Below are 19035 nucleotides of genomic sequence, written 5' to 3'. Positions count from 1 at the left end.
GCACACACTCACACACCCACAGCGTCAGCAGGTCCCTGTAGAGAACACAAAGACCACCTTGTCGTCAGTTACTTTACATTCATTATGGTAACGTGCACAGAAATGACCTGCAGACAGACCAACAGACTGCACAGACGAAAACACGCTGAGCTGGTTCTCTGGTCTACTCCTGTTCTTCGCTGGTCTCCGTGTCAACGCTGTTGTGTACTGCAGGTCAACACAGATGTTTGCGTCTCACATCAGGTGAAATCCAAAGTCAGATGAATCAGATCACTGCAGATTTAAGTCTTCCACTTTCACTTGAAAACCAAAGTCACCACTCCATAACAGGTCGGGGATCAGCAAGTGTGTGATGGGCTGAACTCGCTCTGAACCGTCTCAACATCAACATGATGATTTGTGGTCACGATAATTACAGTCAACAGTCGTCTGCCCCAAGACAAAGTGAACCATAAAATACGTTAAAACTCTCCACATTTACCACCGAAGCAGACAGCAGAGACACAACGCGGTACAATGAGAGACAATAAGACAAGAGACGGATTGAAACACCTTGAGACAACGAGACACAACAAGATGCAATGAGATGACAACATCCGAAGGACTGAACTGGAACATGAAGAAACAAAGTCAAATGCAGTCAGAAAACACAGACGTGATGAGTTTGAGATCCCTGCAGCTAAACCGACGTGTGGTGGACTTCTGTCATTTTGTCCTGCCTCATACTCAATGTTCTCTTGGTCAGCTTAATTAACCGAGCAGTTTAAACACCAAACCAAATGAAAACTAAGACAGTAAACATTAGCATGTTAGCATGCTACAGTCCAGCCTCACAGGGCTGCTGGTAGGACTGCAGACTCTCAGACAGGTTCAGCCAGACTACTGGTCTGGATAAATAATTTGGATTGAGAGCAGAGACTGGCAGAGAGCTGTGAGAAATATGCAGATGAAAAGATTTCCTACGAAGGTCACAGTCAGGAGTGTGTGCAGCAGCTTAACATACAAACACAGTGTAAATATCTTGTGATTGGGCTGAGCAGCAGGGAGACGGGTTATTACTGGATGCCAACTGGGACAAAACCCTCAGAGCTCCCGGCTGTCAAGATTCAGGATCTGAGGTCAGAGGAAACAGATGAACCCAGAACAAAAAAACACTCATGTCAAAGTCCACATTTAATGAAGTGTAAAAAGGTTAAGCACCAGCATTCACAAAAATTATATATACACACACGTCAGTAACATTTACAGTTGCATATATGATCATTTACAAGAGTAAAATCTGTACCATCCAATCAATATGAAGCAAAACGTCAAGAGGAAAGCAGTTTCACTTTGGGTTGAAGGGTTTTGGATGTTAAACACTGACGCAAACTAATTTCTGCCTGCATCAAACTCTGATAAAGTCTTGGCATCGGCAGACGCATGATTTAAATGAATAACAGAAGTCGGAAGAGTGAATTTCAGCAGAATCCATTTGATCAGTACGTGTTTAGCCTAGTGTAGCACACAGATCAGAAGAAGAGGTAACTAGCTAGCTGCTAACTAATGCTTGAAAATCTGCATGTTTAGCCATTTGGTCACAAAATAGGGTGAGGACTGTCAAGGATCATCATCAGCAACAGGAGCAAGTAACCTAGCTATCAGAACCAGAATGTTAATTTTACCTGTCCTGTTCTGATTATTTGAAGACATTCAGATAAACTTCCAATGCCAATTTTATGGCTCTGAAGGCTGATCAACAAACTTTTGAGTTTGCTTGTAACCTCAAGAAAAAACTAAATACACAAATAGCTTCACTGTTAAGTGCTGCTAAAACCACAATGACTCATTTTTAAATTCCTATTTTTACACCTGCTGAACAAACAAGATACAACACCCAACACTCACTGAGCAGATTTTCCTCTTTTGATGGAGCTATGTTCACAGTTTCCCCTGCTACCAGTCTTTGTGCTAAGCTAGGCACACCTACCATAACATTTCATATGCTAGCAGTTCTTAGCTAGCTGATCTTAAGGTAGATTATGCTATATGATAAGTATTTGATAAAATATAGGCTGTTGCAGCAGTTTTGCGGGCACACTTGCTAGCAGTTCCCTCTTGCTTTGCTTTGCTGTGCTAAGCTAGCACAGGGGTTTTGATGGGTCTCTCTGTACCACAAATTAAGTTAAAGAGTTTGGTCTAGACCTGCTCAATTAAATTGAAATGAACACATCCTGTACCTACTGCTGCACTGACCACACAGAGATGAAACTGATATCCATCTAAAACATCTCATGAGTCTCATCTGAGAAGATTTACACCAATGTTGGACTGTTCCTTCAACTAAGAAAAGTAAAGTTAGAACTGAACTCTCTGGTAATCTGCAGATGAAACGACATTTGGCTGTAACAGCTGAAACCAGACCACATTTGTTTGGTGTTTGGTTTTTTTAGCTATCCAGATGAGCTAAAGTTGAAGTTTCAACAGCATTACAGTGACTTTATTTCACATCGTAACAGATGTGATACAGGACCAGCAACACTGACACAAACAATCTTGAAAAAACACAGAAATCTCCATGTCTCTCAATGGCATCCATTTTGTTTAAGTAAGAAAAAAAAAGAATTTGATTTTAATTATCTCAAGTGTGTAATCATGTGCAGAGACAGGTCATTATTCCACTAATTTGAAAGCAGTATAATGACCAAAACAGGAGGTGGAGGTTTTCATCCGTGATGATAAAAACCTCTAGAAACAAAACAAATGTTGGTCTGGTTTTCACCCAAGCATCTAAATGTTGTATAAATACACTATTATGACAACAAGTGTTAAACAAAGTGTTAAAAAAGACACATCAGATGTCGTGTATAAATGTTATATAAAATAGCCAGTACCATATACGCTATCCAATATGTACCAAGCAAATATATTAAGTTTTAAATAACTTTCATCAAATAACTTGAATCAGGGCTGTCCAATAAAAAGAGAAGCATATCCAGACGTTTGGCATGCAGTGTTGGTGCCCTACCGGGCTACAAAGTTTATATGATAATAAATACAAAACAAGACTACATACAAGTAAAAGGCTAACAGCGTTACAACGTCCATCCTGGCTACTGACAGTTTGCCTCAATGTCTCAAAGTGCAAGAAATAACAAGATCACTGCAGCAAGATACAAGATGCGACCTAATCCCTAAACTCAATTTAGGAACATTCGAAGAACCTTCTGGACAACCTTCTAAAGAACCCCATGGAGTCATTAAGGGAAGTCTTAAAAGACATTAGGAGAACCATCTGAAGAACTTGCTAAATTACTCTCTGAAGAACGCCTTTAAAGCAACACTGCTAGCAGAGATCAGAAAATGTGGTCCAGTAGAATCAATGACAGTCTCATTGTGCTTCAAACAAAACACTTGATGGAGTGTCTGACAGCTTAGAAATACACTTTCCAAAGGCAGAGTTCAACTTTACACAGTGATTGGTCAGTTGTGCGGAGGTGGGACCTGAACTTCTCCATGTGCCCCATTGAGCAACCGAAACAACCGAAACATTAAAGGTATTAAAGTGGGGGGCATTACCCACAATACCTGGTTAGTAATCAGACCTCACAGGCGCATACAGAGTGGCTGGAGGGACGTGGGGGACGAGGACGCAGGAAGTGTGGCAACTAATTCACAACAAATACAACGCTGTGGACAAGGATGCACTACACACCATACAAATTGTTTCGTTGAGAACTGAGAGAACTAAATTTCCTCTTGGGTCTTACTAACAGCTGGTTCAAGTCAGCCAAAGCACGTCATGAACCATGAAAGAGAGGGGAAAATGAAGGAGAGACCAATGTGATTGGCTGAATCCAAATAAAGCCTTCAACTCCTGACAAACAGAAGTTTCCTAAAAGTCAAAGTCAAAGTGAAAGTGTACTTTTGTCAAAAATCTATGTAACAGGGGTTAGCACAGAAAATTGAAATTTCGTTTGACCACCTAAAAGCATCAAAGGCTGCGTTGGTCCTGAATGCAGGAAGTCTTATTTCATTGGCTGATACTGAGAACCAGATATAACCATTGAATATAACATTAGGACAATTTATAAATGTTTTTAAATGACAGCATGTGTGTTTAGTGATTGTACCACCATGTTGAGTTGTTTGATATAATGAACTGGATTTGAAAATAGGGACTTGTGAGTTCACACGATTTGCCGCTTCCAAATATTGTTAAATGTGTGCACCTGAAGTGCATGTGAAAACCAAAACCCCAACATGATCCACATGCAGGCCATTTTAGGAACAGGAAGTTGATATGTTTGTCAACTATCAAGCAGTTTATATAATTTGCGAGGTTACTGAAAACAAAGATTCCTCCTTGTTCCCTTTTTAGTATTTAAAAGTCATACTGAAGGACAGGAAAAGACAACAGAGGTGATAAACCTCCACAGGTCACATAATTTCTGCCCCTGAAGTCACAAGGCTGTATGTTTCAGATGCACTCGACTGGTGTGTTTGAAGTGGACCTCCTAACCAAATACTTCTGAGCAGACAGGATATGAAGGACAGAGTAAATCAAGAAAAGCTGTTTTCTTATGGGGAGCACTCTCACACATGCTTATACAAAGATGGATGGCTGGTCTGGCGGTGTCTCCCAGGCTATAGAGACTTGAGGTTGGTTTAAATGTTAGTGTAGACAAGCGTTACTTCCATCTCATGCGTGTATCATCGTTCCGTCCAAAGCACATTCTGTCTTTCCATTAGGACTGGTTCAGGTACACTAGCAGTGCACCACGGGTAAGGCACCCTGCAGATCTGGCTCTGGTCCAGGACAGTCCTGCTGATTCACACGGTGGTCATGAGTTTGAGAGAACCTGACCTGAACCTGAGGATCTTTTTCTTCAGGCTTTGAGAGGCCTTGATCTTGATGAAGGCTTTTGCTTCGGCTGGAGTCATTTCCTGCCCCGTTGCCCTGGACCCAGCTGCAACTAACTGACTCCACCCCCGGCATATACCGCCTGTCCCATCCCCAGCCCCACCTCCTCCACTTTCCTCAGTATCACTTGTGGCGGTACTCCCCTCCACGTACTCCTCCTCACTGGACTCACTGTCTCCAAAACAGTTTGTGGTGTAGTTGGACTTCTCGTCCTCACTGGTGTCCACAATGGTGGAGTGAAAGAGGGAAGCACACTCGGCTGAATACTCTGAGTCACTTCCTGCCACATATGAGTATGGGCTGCTCAACTGCCCATCGGAGGGGAGGTACTCGTTAGCTGCAGAATGGCTCAACAGTTCCTTTCTCTGCCGCCGCTGAGCTCGCCTGAAAGCCTCATCGTATGGTACCTCCATCATTGCACGTAACCGCCGGTAGTTTTTTCTTTTGTACTTCGGTTTGGCAACAACCACAACCTGGTCACGTCCGTGGTGATGATGATGATGATGATGATGATGATGACCATGATGGTAGTGGTTATTGCAGCTGTGATGGTGGTTTCCATGGTGGTGGTACCTGGATGCACCTGATCGTGCGCTGCTCAGTGTTGATGTGGTGTGTCTGTCCAGAATTCGGCCTTCTGGGATGGATGCAGGGAGGCGTTTCATTCTGGAGGAGGGCACACCATGCGCAACACCACCACCACCAGCTGTTCTCTTGAAGACTTTAATGCCTCCATCTTCCAACAGCCGGGACTTTTTAGAACCAGACCTGTGTTGGGACTTATCACCTCTCCTATCAGAGGCAGGCTCATTGTGTTCAGAGGACCGACTTGTTTTCACTGTCATGCTGGTCTTCACCTTGACAGTCTTGACATTCCTGCTGCCATCCCTGCCGAGTTTGATGTTCTGCTGCTGGGTGGGAATGTACTTGGCATTAATCATGTCAGTCCCTCCACCTTCTCCTCCTGCTTCATCCTGACTCTGGCAAGAAGAACCTAGACTGACTGTCTCCTGCTCTAACTTATCAACCGTTTCTTTCTGGACAGTTTGGAGAGGCTTAGGGCTGTTCCTGGGAGTATCTGATTGTGTTTTGATGACAGGTGGTGATTTGAGAAGCAGTTCCTGGTCAGGAGGAAAACATGGCTGCTTGGTCTCTTTGGGGGAGGAGTAAGCTTTGGGACTGCCAAGCTCCCTGAATTCTTTAAGCAGGGTCGCTGTGGACACTGCTGAGGGAGGAAGAAGCTGTTTGCTTTTCTTCTTCAGTAGACTGCTAGTGCTTGTATTATCATCCTTGTTAGTGAGAGAAGAGTTATTTTGGATGCTATTTGTAAGAGGAAAGTTGTTCTGATTTTGGGCTGTGTCAGTGTTGTTAATCTTGAAGCCATGTTGCAGTGTGTCAATGCTGCTATCAGGAATAATATTTTGACTCTCCTTCTCCTCAGGTTTACTTTCCATAGACCACTGCCTTTGAGGAGATGAGATGGCAGCATTTTCTGCTAATCCAGCCGGCCCTCTCAAGGTCCCTAAACCAGACCCAGACAGCTGCCTCACACAAAGGCTGGCCTGCCTCAGGATGCTCTTTGAGGGGTCTGTGCTGATGCTGGTCCGGGGTCTGCTGGTCCTGACGCCCAGAGTCCTCCGCTGCACCAAACTTAAGATGTAGCAGTCCAGTCGCTTATGAGAGGGAGTTTGGGAGGAAGAAGTAGAGGGTGCTGGCCAAGAGGAGCTCTGAGCTACAAGAGGGGCTGAAACAGAAGTGCAAAGAGGAGAAGATTCTGGTTTGAGTCCTTCAACACCTTCGTCTCTGCTGTGACCTCCATGACTCAACATCTGTAGGAAGACGGGGCTCTGGACAGCCACGGCGTGCAGCGGGCTTGGGTAGCGGTACACATCGCTTCCATTTCGGCCCACCAGGTCGCAGTGGTACTTAAACTGGGACTCACAGGAGGCCATGGAGGAGATAGCATCCAGGGTGGGCGGGAGTGAGCGGCGGACTGTACCAGAAGAAGAGGAGTCATCGAAAAGACCGGCCAAACCGTCACACTCCAAACAGGCGAGCTCATCTGAAGGCATAAAGAGAAAGAATTTCAGATTATGAAACCAGACACAGCTGCAGATTCAGTTTCTTTGGATGACTTATGTGTACAGAGCTGCTGCAAACCACTGCTAAACATTTCACAGTTTCAAACATAAACAGTCCCAGTGAATCCAACTTTATTTCATGTTGCAGTGTTTCCTAATGTCAACAGCTGACAGGAAGTTACTCAGAGCAGAGCTGTTTCCTGTCCCTGCAGTTCTGATGAAATGCTCTGCTGAATGTGGTAATGACCCTGTTTGGACGGAGCGTACAGGCATTAGTAAGTGGAAAATTCTTTCCTGTGGAGACAGTGTGCTGTGAAATGTTAACTCCTCGTGTTCACCGCAGGTCCTGGATATGAAAAGAAAATCATATACATGTCTGGAGATGAATGGCCCTTCAGAGAGAGGAGATCTGGGGGTGTAGCTTTACACTGTGGGGCTGCTCAGAGCAATTTAGCAGAATTTATTCTAGGCTCAAAACCTTTCAAATGTCAGCTATAACAGCAAGAAGTTAACATCAGGACCAACATAGAGGCCAACAGAGGGGCGAGGGCAAGCTGTGGCCGTCTAACGTCAACAGGGAAGAAAGTTATTAATCCTTGAGACCAGATACCAGCAGTTTTACAAAGACTAGAGACCCAGTCAGTTAGCGGATTTAGTACAGAGGAAACCAATCATGACCAGTCACTTCTCAATGCTGCAGAGTCAAAGTGAAAGCAGAACTGCAAAGGTTCTGTTCCAGAAGAAAGAAAAAGTCCCCCGTCCTTGTCTCAGTTTACACGTGCTTCCTGTCAAATCTTTAACGAAGGACATGAAAAAATAACATAAAAACACATAAACAGCTGATGTCGTGGCATCACTTCCCGTCTAGCCATTGAACCTTCTGTAACTCCACACAATCTGTCATTCAACACTTCTTTAACTGGGCTTTCTGGGAAAACAAACTGCCTTCCTGAGTTTGCTCTGATGACTTAACAGTCACTTCATCTGTGGATGTTACGGTCTGCTGCGTGTTCTTCTGTATGATCACACTCATGTCAGATATAGTAATGAAGTCAAAACTCTGTGTGCATTTTGTTTCCATCGTCATGTATTTACTGTTCTTAAAGCTTAAAGATCGCAATGCTGTGTGTTTTAGCAAGAGTGACAGAACCAATCAGAGCAGTCTGAGGGGCGTCTCATTCACATCCTGTGATCATGTGATAGATGTGTGCGTGTGTGTGTGTGTTTGAGGTGTTAGCCCGCTGGTGTAGGTTAGCCATTTTGTTGGAGGTGTGACAGTTTGAGCCTTCAGTTCCCTCGCATCCAGACAATCACTAAGAGTAATTTGTTTCAGCTTTAACATCAACAACATTTCATTTATTCATACAACAATTTTCCAAACACAGTTACAAAGAGTTTTATCATGAAAACAATAGAGAGAATACTGATACTGTAGAATAACACATAAGAGGTGTGAGTTCATGAATCAGCTGGTCGACGGTTTAATCATTTCCGGAATAGAAATATAAAAACATCAAGAACTTTCCGTTTTTCCGTTTTCTATCACTTGAACTGAATCCATAAAGAGCAGATAAAATCAGAGGACAAACCAAACCGTCTGTGGAGAGGCAACAGTCAAGTGTGACTGTTTTTTCTAATATCTGCTGATCTTTCAACAAATACCAATCAGAAAATCTGAACTGTTTAAAAAGTGTAAAAGCAAATTCATTTTACACTGACGCTGGAGATCAAAAGATGACTTTTATTTTGAAAGCAACCAAAAGGAGCTCAGTGACCACATGTGAGATCAAACAGCAAGGGTGACGACGAAGGGAGGAGGAGGAGGAGGCTTCAGTGTCAGCATCATTCCCTCTCACCTGCCAATCATCCAATCAGTGACTGATCGGTTGCGTACCTGCAGACGGGAGGCGTCCATCAGCATCTGCCATCGAACAGAAACACTCACTGAAGACCGAGTTCGACGAATTAGAGAGGGAGCCGGACGCCCCATCACTCAGCTCATAGAAACCTGAGAGAGAGAGAGAGACGGGTGAGGGGGGACAAGCGGGGGAAAGATGGGTGAGGAGACAGGCAGGACAGAGTAAAAACTGTTTATGTGTGTCGCGTACGGAGGCCCAGAGGAGTCATTTTATCTTGCTCTCACACACAGATTCTAGTCTTAATTTGGACTCACAATAAATCACAAACTGCTCATTAAACTCAGTTTGGATTTCGGTACCTGAACTAGGACGGCTGTCAGTCTCCAGCTGCTCATGTGACGCCTCGGTGTCCAGTCGCAGGTCACTGATCTGTCGGTCCAGCTCCTGTAACTGACTGATGAGACCAGCGTCCCTCCTCCTCAGACAGTTCTGATGGAAATACTTACAGTTAGACACCAGGACTGATGAAAATCTAAGAGCTATGTTTTCCAAACCAACAGGGTCCTGATCCCAGAGGGGACCAGCTGGAACAGAACCAGACAAAGAACAGAACAAATGGAGAAGAAACAAAGTTAGTGTTAGACACAGAAAATATGATTTAAAACCAGCACAAAACAAAACAAAGGCAGATGTCAAAGAACTGAAAGCTGTCGAAGCTGACCTCAGATCTGCTGACAGACAAACATGATGAAGTAATAAGAAGTGTAGGAGCAGAGCTGTGCTGCAGTGTGAACACAGAGCCGACTGAAGCTTCAGCATTCAGGTCTTTCAGGGTCTGACCGTCGAAGCAGCTGCCGTCTCTCCGAGTGTCCCGTTTCATCAGAGCTTCATCGCTGCATCTTCATGGACGGTCATCTCTTCTGTCGTGGATCAGCGCTACTTACTGAACAATTATGCACCTGTTGGCGCTCAGCAGGGATCCGCTCCGGGTGAACACGTCCTGTAGTCGTCATTCAAACCGACTTCCATCAGCAGACTGGCTGAAACCCGATGCAGCTGACATTCTGATGGTTGGTCCTGAACAAGTTCACACTCCAGTTGACACCAGGTCAGAGGTCACAGGACCCACACTGATCATGATGATGAGCAGATTCATCATCACACTGAAACTTCATTGTGCTGATAGCCAGCAGAACAGAAACTCTGCCACTGCTGAACCGTCGGACTTCTTTAAAACCACGATGCTCGACGTTTTGGTCAAAGTTATTTTAAACATCAGCTGACAGTTTGAAAGCCTCCCTGTAGGAGAATTAGCAGGAGCACAGCTGCTGTACTCCACACTGTTTCCCTGTAGGAACATTAATAAACTTCCGATTCTGGCGATTCTGTCTGCGTGTCAGGAGTTTTAAATGATGCTGAGTGTGGATGAGCACAGCGTCTGTCTTAATGGAAAGATGGGCTTATCGTTACTGAGCCCCACTGCAGCTCATGTTATTGTTGTATTAATTCACCCTCCTGCAACACAATCACAATTTAGCTTTTATGACCCGTGGATTTAACTGTGATATGCTTAGATCTTCTCAGGACACATGGAAAAGATATCAGAACTTGATCAACAAAATAAAAGGTTGTTTAAATGGACAGTAATGTAAATTCTTAAATATGAGGCAGCACAGACAAACAGTGAGGGAAAACACTGAAGGGTTTTCCTGCACTGTGATGTCTCACATGTTAACTTTAAAGACATGAACACAGAGTGCAGCACAGTGCCGATAAATCAGCAGTTTGTTCCTTTAAATATTCTGCCCTGAGAACAAACTCAAGTCTGGACGATCCGCTGACACGCTGCTGCGTATTTCAGGACATCATACACACACACACACACACACACGCTCTCTCTGTTGGGACGGAAAACATGCGGGCTATGCAGCGCTGCTCTCAGGTCATGTGCTGCATTCCTGTGACTGAGCTGCATAGAAAAGAAACAAACTTCTGCTGATCTCTGATCAGTTTCAGACAGTCCAGAACCAGCTGTGACCCCTATACTAACACTGAACCTCCTGAAAGCTCCATAAGAACCGCTGGTCAAATGGTCAAACAGCTTCACAAACGGTGTGTGTGTGTGTGTGTGTGTGTGTGAGTGTGTGCGTGTGTGTGTGTGTGTGTGTGAGTGTGTGCGTGTGTGTGTGCAGCTGCTCTCTGGAATGAACCGCATGTTCAAACACAAACCGACGCTCCTCCACCCGTTTGTCCTGCCAATCAACCAGCTGATAGCCAAGCCCCTGACAGGAAGTGATGTCACACACACATACAGGTTCATCAGAGACTCTGACACACTGACTGGTGTCCTAACTATATACGACACAGACTGAGGACCGAGGACTGAGGACAGGGTTCACCGTCACATTGTTTTAATAAAGAAGGAGACAGTCAGCAATGGGGTCAACTCATGAACACAAAGACAGACTCAGGACCAGGACCAGGACCAGTCTCCTGAGCTTCCTGTGCAGACAGTTTGAACAGTGTGTTTGTGTCTCAGCTGCTTCGTCACTGAGCTGAAAGTCGATCTGCAGAGTTTCCAGCAGCTCGCAGGAATCTCCATTTGTTCCTGCTTACACGGGGGGGGGGGGGGGGGGGGGGGGGCTAATCTGATCCAGATTCAAGTTTAGAGCTGCAGCTGCAGGACGAACAGCGTCCAAAAACACAACACAACCGAACAAACGGGAACTCCGTCCTCAAACAAGACAAGGAGACTCTGACAGGACAGATGAAGATCAGACTTTCCGTCTGTAAAACACGACGCAAGAAAACCACAGAACATCACGAGGTTCTCCCTCACAGCAACATCACACTTCAAGCTTCCAGGAGGAAGCTGACGTGACTCTGATACTTTGATACAAGGCCTTAACATGTACCTTTCAAGGTAGATATTAAAACCTTTCCAGCATTTCCAGACTGAAGTTGCTCTCAGAGACGACACCGACACGACTGCTGACAGTCAGCTCAAACATCAGCTTTTTCCCCCAAAAGAAATAAAATATTTCCTTTGTTGTGTTGTGAGGAGTCCTTTATTTTGAAATTCTATTTCAAAATACGGGCCCGTTTAAGCTTCCTTCTCTTCCTGTTCATCCTCTGCACGTCCTCTCTTGCTCATCTGTTTTTCTGTAAAGCTGACAGACCTTGGAGTTGTGGTTTCTGGACTGTATGTCCCGTCTCCAACCACTCTGCCTGTCCACTAAGTCATTTTAGTTTGTCCCTTTGGACGATCCATCCCCAAGCCTCCTGCGCCTCCACCATTCAAACGGGTGAGGAAATCATACGACTGGTTGGTTCACGGGTTTCTTTGGCAACTTTGCTAAAAATGTCAGGGACTAAAACAAAGAGTGGGAGACAGACAGCAGATTCAGGGCCTGGACCATGAGTGGAGGACAGGGACAGAGACAGGGACAGAGTCTGTTGGTGTGGAATACCTGTACAGTACAATTCATCTGTTACTGAAGCTCAACAGCCCAACAGGAAGAGTGAGTGTGTGTGTTCATTATCTCTGAGCTGCTTCGGGCCACGTCGGATCATCACACCCCTTTAATTAAAAACACACACACACACACACACACCTCCTTTCTTGTTAAATATCTTAAACCTGGAATCACTGAAACTCCCAGCGTCCGTCTGAGCCGCGGGGGGCTGAGGATCAGAGCAGAGGAGTCAAACACAACCCCTCCCCCCACGACACACACACACACACACACACACACATCATGACATCATCGTCTTTATGAACAACAGGATGTCAGCAACAAATGAAGAAGAAGTGCAGAGTGAATCCATCAACAGAAACATTAAAATTTGATTAAAGTGTGTTTGTTAACTTGAATTTTTCCTGTCTTGTACTTTGATGTGACTAACAAGACGAGGCCTCGCGATGATGACGTGAGTTTTACTGCTTTTCTTTGGTGACACGAATCAGTAAATCTGCACTAAATTATATTTCTTATGCAAACACGTCCGAGCTGACTGGAGGAGTTTCTCAGGGATCGATTCTCAGTCCCTTAACTGTTTCTCACTCGTGACTTCGTTTGATGAGCTGATTGTGCTTCTGATCCACATCTGTTTCCTGTTATTTACTGCTGCAGCGCTTTAGCTTCACGTCCACATTTTATTTCAGTGATGCAAAATACAAACGCAGATTCTCCGTGTTTTGTTTTCGTGGAGGCTTTTTAAGGAGCCCCGTTGTGGAAATATTGACAGAAAGAGAAGGTTTGATCACTGACACACCAGTCGATATATTGATGACATTATTAACCAATCAAAACTTTTCTGGACAATTTTAATCAACTGTTTGTGAGGGTGGAAACAATTATCTGCTCATGGGCATTAAATGATCTTTATTCATACTCTAACAGATGTTGGAAGCAGTTGAGTTGAGTTTACTCTCATATTTATTTAATTATAGATGAGACGGATGGATACAGATTGAAGTTAAATCAGATTCTGTTTCAGACTGATGTGCAGCAGAACTGAATCTGTGACTCGGTCATCAACAGCTGTTTTGATACCTTACTGATCACTGAAGTCACTTTGGAACTAAACTGTCCAATGACTTCTGGTTCTCTGTTTTGTATTAGTAGGCTTTATTGACTAATACATTACTGAACAGGAATAATCAATAACGCCAATGGTTGTTAGCTTCAGGTTACTGAACCTCTCACATCTCTTGACTGCTTCAGATCATCAGTTTCTATATTAGAAGACAAGCGGACCTCGCCCTCATCGCTGACTTCTGACGTCACACAGCACACCTGAGTCATTCTGTCCCAGACTGGGTCACAGTCAGAGGTCATGAGACGGACAGGTCATGACTTACCAGTTGTTTCCTAAGCAGCAGGATGTTCTCCTCCAGCAGCTTCTCCTCGGAGTTCAGATGGGCGTCCTTCCGCCGCTCCTCCTCCGCCACCTCCTCGTCCCGGAGTCCCACTGCGGCCCGGACGAGCACCTCCTGCCGCTGCCGCAGGTACTCCAGCTCACCCAGCCCGGACACAGTGGCCTCCAGCCGCTCCCGCACCGAGCGCAGTCTCTCCGCCGCCTCGGCGTCAGCAGCGGCTCTATCCCGCCTGGAGGCGGCGGCGGACAGCAGCATGTCCTCCGTCAGACTCTCCGGCGTGACCTCAGGGTCTCTGCAGCGTCAGAGTCCGGAGGAACCGCAGGAACTGTACGGCATCGTGCGGGGCGCAGCCGCAAGCGCGGCAGCGTGATCGGACCAGAGCAGAGTAACCTGCTGGTTTATCCACCTGGTTAACTGGCCTGGTGATCTTATCCCGGGTAAATAAATCGGGTCAAACGGACAATGAATTCAGTGTAAGATTCTCAGGCTGGTCTCCTCTGCAGCTCTCAGGATCAACCGGTGGTCCAACGGCCCTGTTGCGCACGAACCGGTCAAATTAATCCGGTATTCAGCCTAGGGTCCAGTCAGGTACCGCGTCCAGTTCAGTCCCAGCAAGCTCCGGGGCAGCAGGGCTGAGCTGATAGCTCAGGAAGCGGCGGAGGGTCGGGGTGAACTCCGTCCTGCTGCCGCTCCTCCTGAAGCTCCGTCCAGACTGACCGACAGCATCACAGCTGCACGGACTCCACTAAGCCCCGCCCCCTCCACGCTGACAGACCGAGCTGCGTGATGTCAGCAACAATGAAGACAGGCATTTCCTGTAAGGACCTTCAAAATAAAAAAAATCCTGACTATCCCGTGAGAGCTTTTCTGAGCTGTAAGACAGACGTTCCTCTCTGCAGTGGCTTCATAAGAAGTTGATATTTATAATCATGAGTAGTTTCACTGTTGAGAATTTGAAGTATTCTGAGGTGGATTTTTTTGTACTTGTACTTAGCCTAAGTACATATATTCAAACATAGCTACTGTGTGCTGTGAGTTTTACATGTAATGGAGCCTTTACTACTTTCACTGAAGTAAAAGTTCCACATACCCCTGGATATATCACACGTGAACATTTCACAAAATGGACATATGCAGTTTTTAGACGTGAGACACAAGACAATATTTCACATGTTTTTTTGTTAAGGAATCATTTCTCTGGCACAATCAAACAATGATAAGATAATGAGTTTTAATTTAGATCCTCCAAAGAAACTTCACTCCAAATAAAAGGAAAGAAGAAACAAACTCCAGTTCAAATTATTATGTATTCATATTAAAATATATCTTAATATAAATAAATAGATCTTCAAGTATTTATTAAGTCACATACTGAAAGTGTCTCTGTGTGTTTATAAATGTTGGTCAATCACTAACAGTATAAATAAATTAGAACGTTGTGAGTAAAACAAACAAAAATCAAAGTCTGAGATGATGTAATACCCATCCATCCATTTTCTATACCGCTTATCCGTCAGGGTCGCGGGGGAGCTGGAGCCTATCCCAGCTGACTACGGGCGAGAGGCGGGGTTCACCCTGGACTGGTCGCCAGTCAATCGCAGGGCCAACACACAAAGACAGACAACCACACACACTCACACTCACACCTAGGGGCAATGTAGAGCAACCTAATGTGCATGTTTTTGGTATTGTGGGAGGAAGCCGGAGAACCCGGAGAAAACCCACGCAGGCACAGGGAGAACATGCAAACTCCACATAGAAGGGCCCACACCGGGATTCGAACCTGGAACCCTCTTGCTATGAGGAGACAGTGCTAACCACTGCACCACCGTGCCGCCCATGAGGTAATATGTTTATGTATATTTAAGTTTTTTCAGCTAGATTTACCTTGATTTGCAGATGAGTAACAAAACAAAAATATTATTTTGGAGGGAACATCACACAATTTCCTGTCTGATTGTATTATTTGTGTGATTGTGATTTTCCGTCCCTTAAACCCTCCTCTTCTCTCAGGCTTCCGTCAGGTCCAAAAGCCCTCCAATTTAAGACCAACATTCAGCAGCACATAATATTTAATCATGAAAAATCTGTTCTGTGTGATATCTGTATTTATATAAAATACACAGTGAAAATACAACACAGGTTTTACACAAAACTGTTAAGTTAATTTGAATGAAAATGTGAATTAACTCCTGAACATTTTCCCCAGTATATTTAAGTCACGTGTCTTCACTTTGAAATCTTTGCTGTTCTCTGTATAATGAAGTGTTGATTAGTGCGTCATTGTGTGGTTTTCGGGTCATTTTGGACTAATGAGTCTCTATTAAGATTTAATGAGGTCGATGCTGTGCTTTATTTGTATATTAATGAGGAGGAGGAGCTGAGTGAATAGCGCCCCCTGCTGCTGGAAACACTCATCCGATTTGATTTTAATATGAGAGAGTCCACGGGTCACTCCCTGTCCTGTCTGCTGGACTTATAGGAGACGTATTGGGTGGGACAACATGTCGCATTACATAGTGGACTGTTCACCACAATCTGACTGCATCACATACACAGACTAGATGTGACCTCCAGTTTGTCACGAATCATTTGTCATCATTAACTGAAGGTGTGCCACTTTTTCTCTACATTTCAACATTAAAGTCCCGAGAAAAGCTCCTTTGTAATCCTTTCTCTGAGGACATAATGTCCTGTTACAAAGTTAATCAGCTTGTCACCCGTTGACCAATCAGGCAAGTTGACGCTGAACTGAAAAGCAGAAAAACCAACAATGGGAAAAAGGAACAAAAAACCTCAACTGTGTGTTGAGACAAAGAATGCATGAAGAGACAGGGGGTCGTCCTGCCCTGGGACAGGAAGGCTGCTCTGTCTTACTGGGCTCTAACTGGATTGATGCTCACATTCTCTGGAACTTCTGGTAGTGAAATACATCTGTTTAACTCTGAACTTATCATTACAGCATACATATAAACTCACAGAAATGATTTAAAGATGAACACACACACACAGATTAGAACTCAGTACATTCTGTGTGTGTGTACAAAAGCAGAACTTAAAACTAGCGAGATGGGACAAAGATATCAGGACAGAAACATGAGACGAGATTGTTTGAGTGTCTTTGTGTTTGGGATTTTGGTTTTAAAGACCATAGTGTCTGTTAAAAGGACATACTGACACCCTGTGGATATTATCTACAGCTTTAAAGACCTTTTCTGTGACTGTCTGGTTGATCATAACTCTGGGTGGTGCATTTCCCAGCTAGCTACTATCGTTTTTAGCTTGGACAGCTTAACAGCTGCTGTTAGCATGGATATTTTTTACTTAGAAAGATTTTCAACATCATCTCTTGAAATATGAAGACCTGCAGTCAATCATGAGAAACCAGCAGCTGATCTGCAGGATGTTAACTAGCAGTTGTGGTTGGACACATTGTCAACAGCGACGAGTCCGGCTACAGGCAGGAGGTGGAACGCCTGGAGGGTTGGTGCAGGGAAAACAACCTCTGCATCAGCGTGAAGAAGACCAAGGAGATGATCGTGGACTTCAGAAGGGGCAGACATCTCCCCCTTCCTCCCCTGTACATCGGAGGGACAGCGGTGGAAGTGGTCTCCAGTTTCAGGTACCTGGGCGTCCACATAATGGACGACCTCACCTGGAGCAACAACACTTCCTGCCTCATCAGGAAGGCACACCAGCGCCTCTACTTCCTCAGGAGGCTGAAGCGTGCCGGACTGGGGAGCTCAGTCCTGACATCCTTCTACAGATGTGTGGTGGAGAGTGCTGTCCTGTGCTCCTGCATCACTGTGTGGCACAGCAGCTGCTCTGCAGCAGAGAAGAAGGCTCTGCAGAGGGTGGTGAAAGCTGCACAAAAGACTGTGGGACACAGCCTATCCACCACCACAGACATTTACACCTCCAGGTGCAGGAAAAGGGCCTCCTGCATCATGAAGGACCCCACCCACCCCTCACACAAACTGTTTGCCCCTCTGCCCTCAGGCAGGAGGCTGCGGAGCATCAAGAGCAGGACCACCAGACTGAGGAACAGCTTCTTACCAGATGCTGTGAGACTGTTGAACTCTGGAGGTCCTCTGTAGACTCTGCTGCTACCCCATCCCCCCTGTTAGCCAGAGACTCAGCTCAGACTGGCAGGTGTTCACTCCACTGCTAAAAGGAGGATTTCAAGTCCAGGGTAGGGGGACCCAGAAGGGAGAGCCAACCAAAAAGACTGCTAACTTCTACTGCTAACTGAGCTAACAACAGATAACTAGCTAAACTTAACTAATGATGCACTTAACAGCAGTTAGCAAGAGTTAAAGCTATCAAAGGGAGTGCAGGCAGAGCAGCCGGCAGTCTTCAAAGAGAAAACTGGAAAATGTTTTCTCCAATAGATCTGATCCAGGTTTGAGTCCTGGTCAGAGCAGCTGTGAATCACCGGATTAAAGACTGAGCTTTGTTGTGCCTGCAGCAGATCAATAAAATGATCTCTGGTAACCACACACAAGCTGGAGCCGTTAGCTCCAGAGGCTAAATCCAAGTCAGAAAATACAGATGGGTCCAGACTGAGGTTTGATACCTTGTTGCTATGGCAACACTTCCATATTCATTTTTAAACGGCAAAAGACTGCAAAGTTTCAGACTTGTGCAACGTAGACAACTGATGGAGGCCTAGATGTGAACACAAACACGAGTCAGTGATGTGGAGGACGAAGGACAGAAACAGAGAAGACAACAGAACTGATAAAGTATTCACGAAGCTTTTCAAACAAAGAGCTTCACCTGCTGCTGCATCTCTGCTGATATTTATGGACCCCTAATGCACACAGGAGACCTCCAGAGACAGTCCAGTCCACTATGTGAAGCAGGTCAGCAGCAGGAACCATATCATGTCCTCCTCACTCACACACAAGATGGTGATTAACACTCTGAGGGTTGAGATGAAGACAAACGTCTCATCGCAGTGACTGGACGACAGAATGTGTCCTGTAGTTGACTTCACAGAAGATGAAGGTGATGATGAGGAGGAGCAGCTTCATTAAACCTGATCAGAGTTAATCATTTATCTGAGAGTATTGATCACCAGACAGACACACAGAGAGCTCATCAGTACCGTCAGACACACAAACAGAAGGTCTGAAACCTGCTGGACTCAAACTGCATGTGTGTGTGTGTGTGTGTGTGTGTGTGTGTGTCTCACTGTCTCTCCTGCTGCTTCGCTGATCTCATTTCCTGCTTATCGTTTCCTATCTCAACACGCTGACTGTGTGTGTGTTTCTGCTTCACTCACACTTTTTCGTGTGTGTGTGTGTG

At 45.1% G+C, this 19035-nt stretch overlaps 1 protein-coding gene across 2 annotated transcripts; it reads right to left on the bottom strand.

Annotated features, from left to right (window-relative positions):
* Positions 1-1155: 1155 nt before the first annotated feature.
* On the bottom strand, positions 1156-14612 carry dact1 (dishevelled-binding antagonist of beta-catenin 1). Of its 2 annotated transcripts, XM_046412972.1 has the most exons (4): positions 13708-14612; positions 9203-9332; positions 8879-8992; positions 1156-6965 (listed from the first exon to the last, which is right to left on the bottom strand). In XM_046412972.1, the coding sequence occupies exons 1-4, from the start codon at positions 13978-13980 to the stop codon at positions 4813-4815; spliced, it is 2670 nt and encodes an 889-aa protein (XP_046268928.1). In that variant the 5' UTR covers positions 13981-14612; the 3' UTR covers positions 1156-4812. The 2 variants fall into 2 exon arrangements, with proteins under 2 accessions (XP_046268928.1, XP_046268927.1); XM_046412971.1 differs by lacking the exon at positions 13708-14612 and having other exon boundaries at positions 9203-10972.
* Positions 14613-19035: the final 4423 nt, after the last annotated feature.

This window comes from Scatophagus argus, chromosome 15 (assembly GCF_020382885.2).
Source record: "Scatophagus argus isolate fScaArg1 chromosome 15, fScaArg1.pri, whole genome shotgun sequence".
NCBI classification, from domain to species: Eukaryota; Metazoa; Chordata; class Actinopteri; family Scatophagidae; genus Scatophagus; species Scatophagus argus.
The sequence above is the reverse complement of the archived record's forward strand: the minus strand, read 5'-3'. Positions and strand labels throughout refer to the sequence as shown.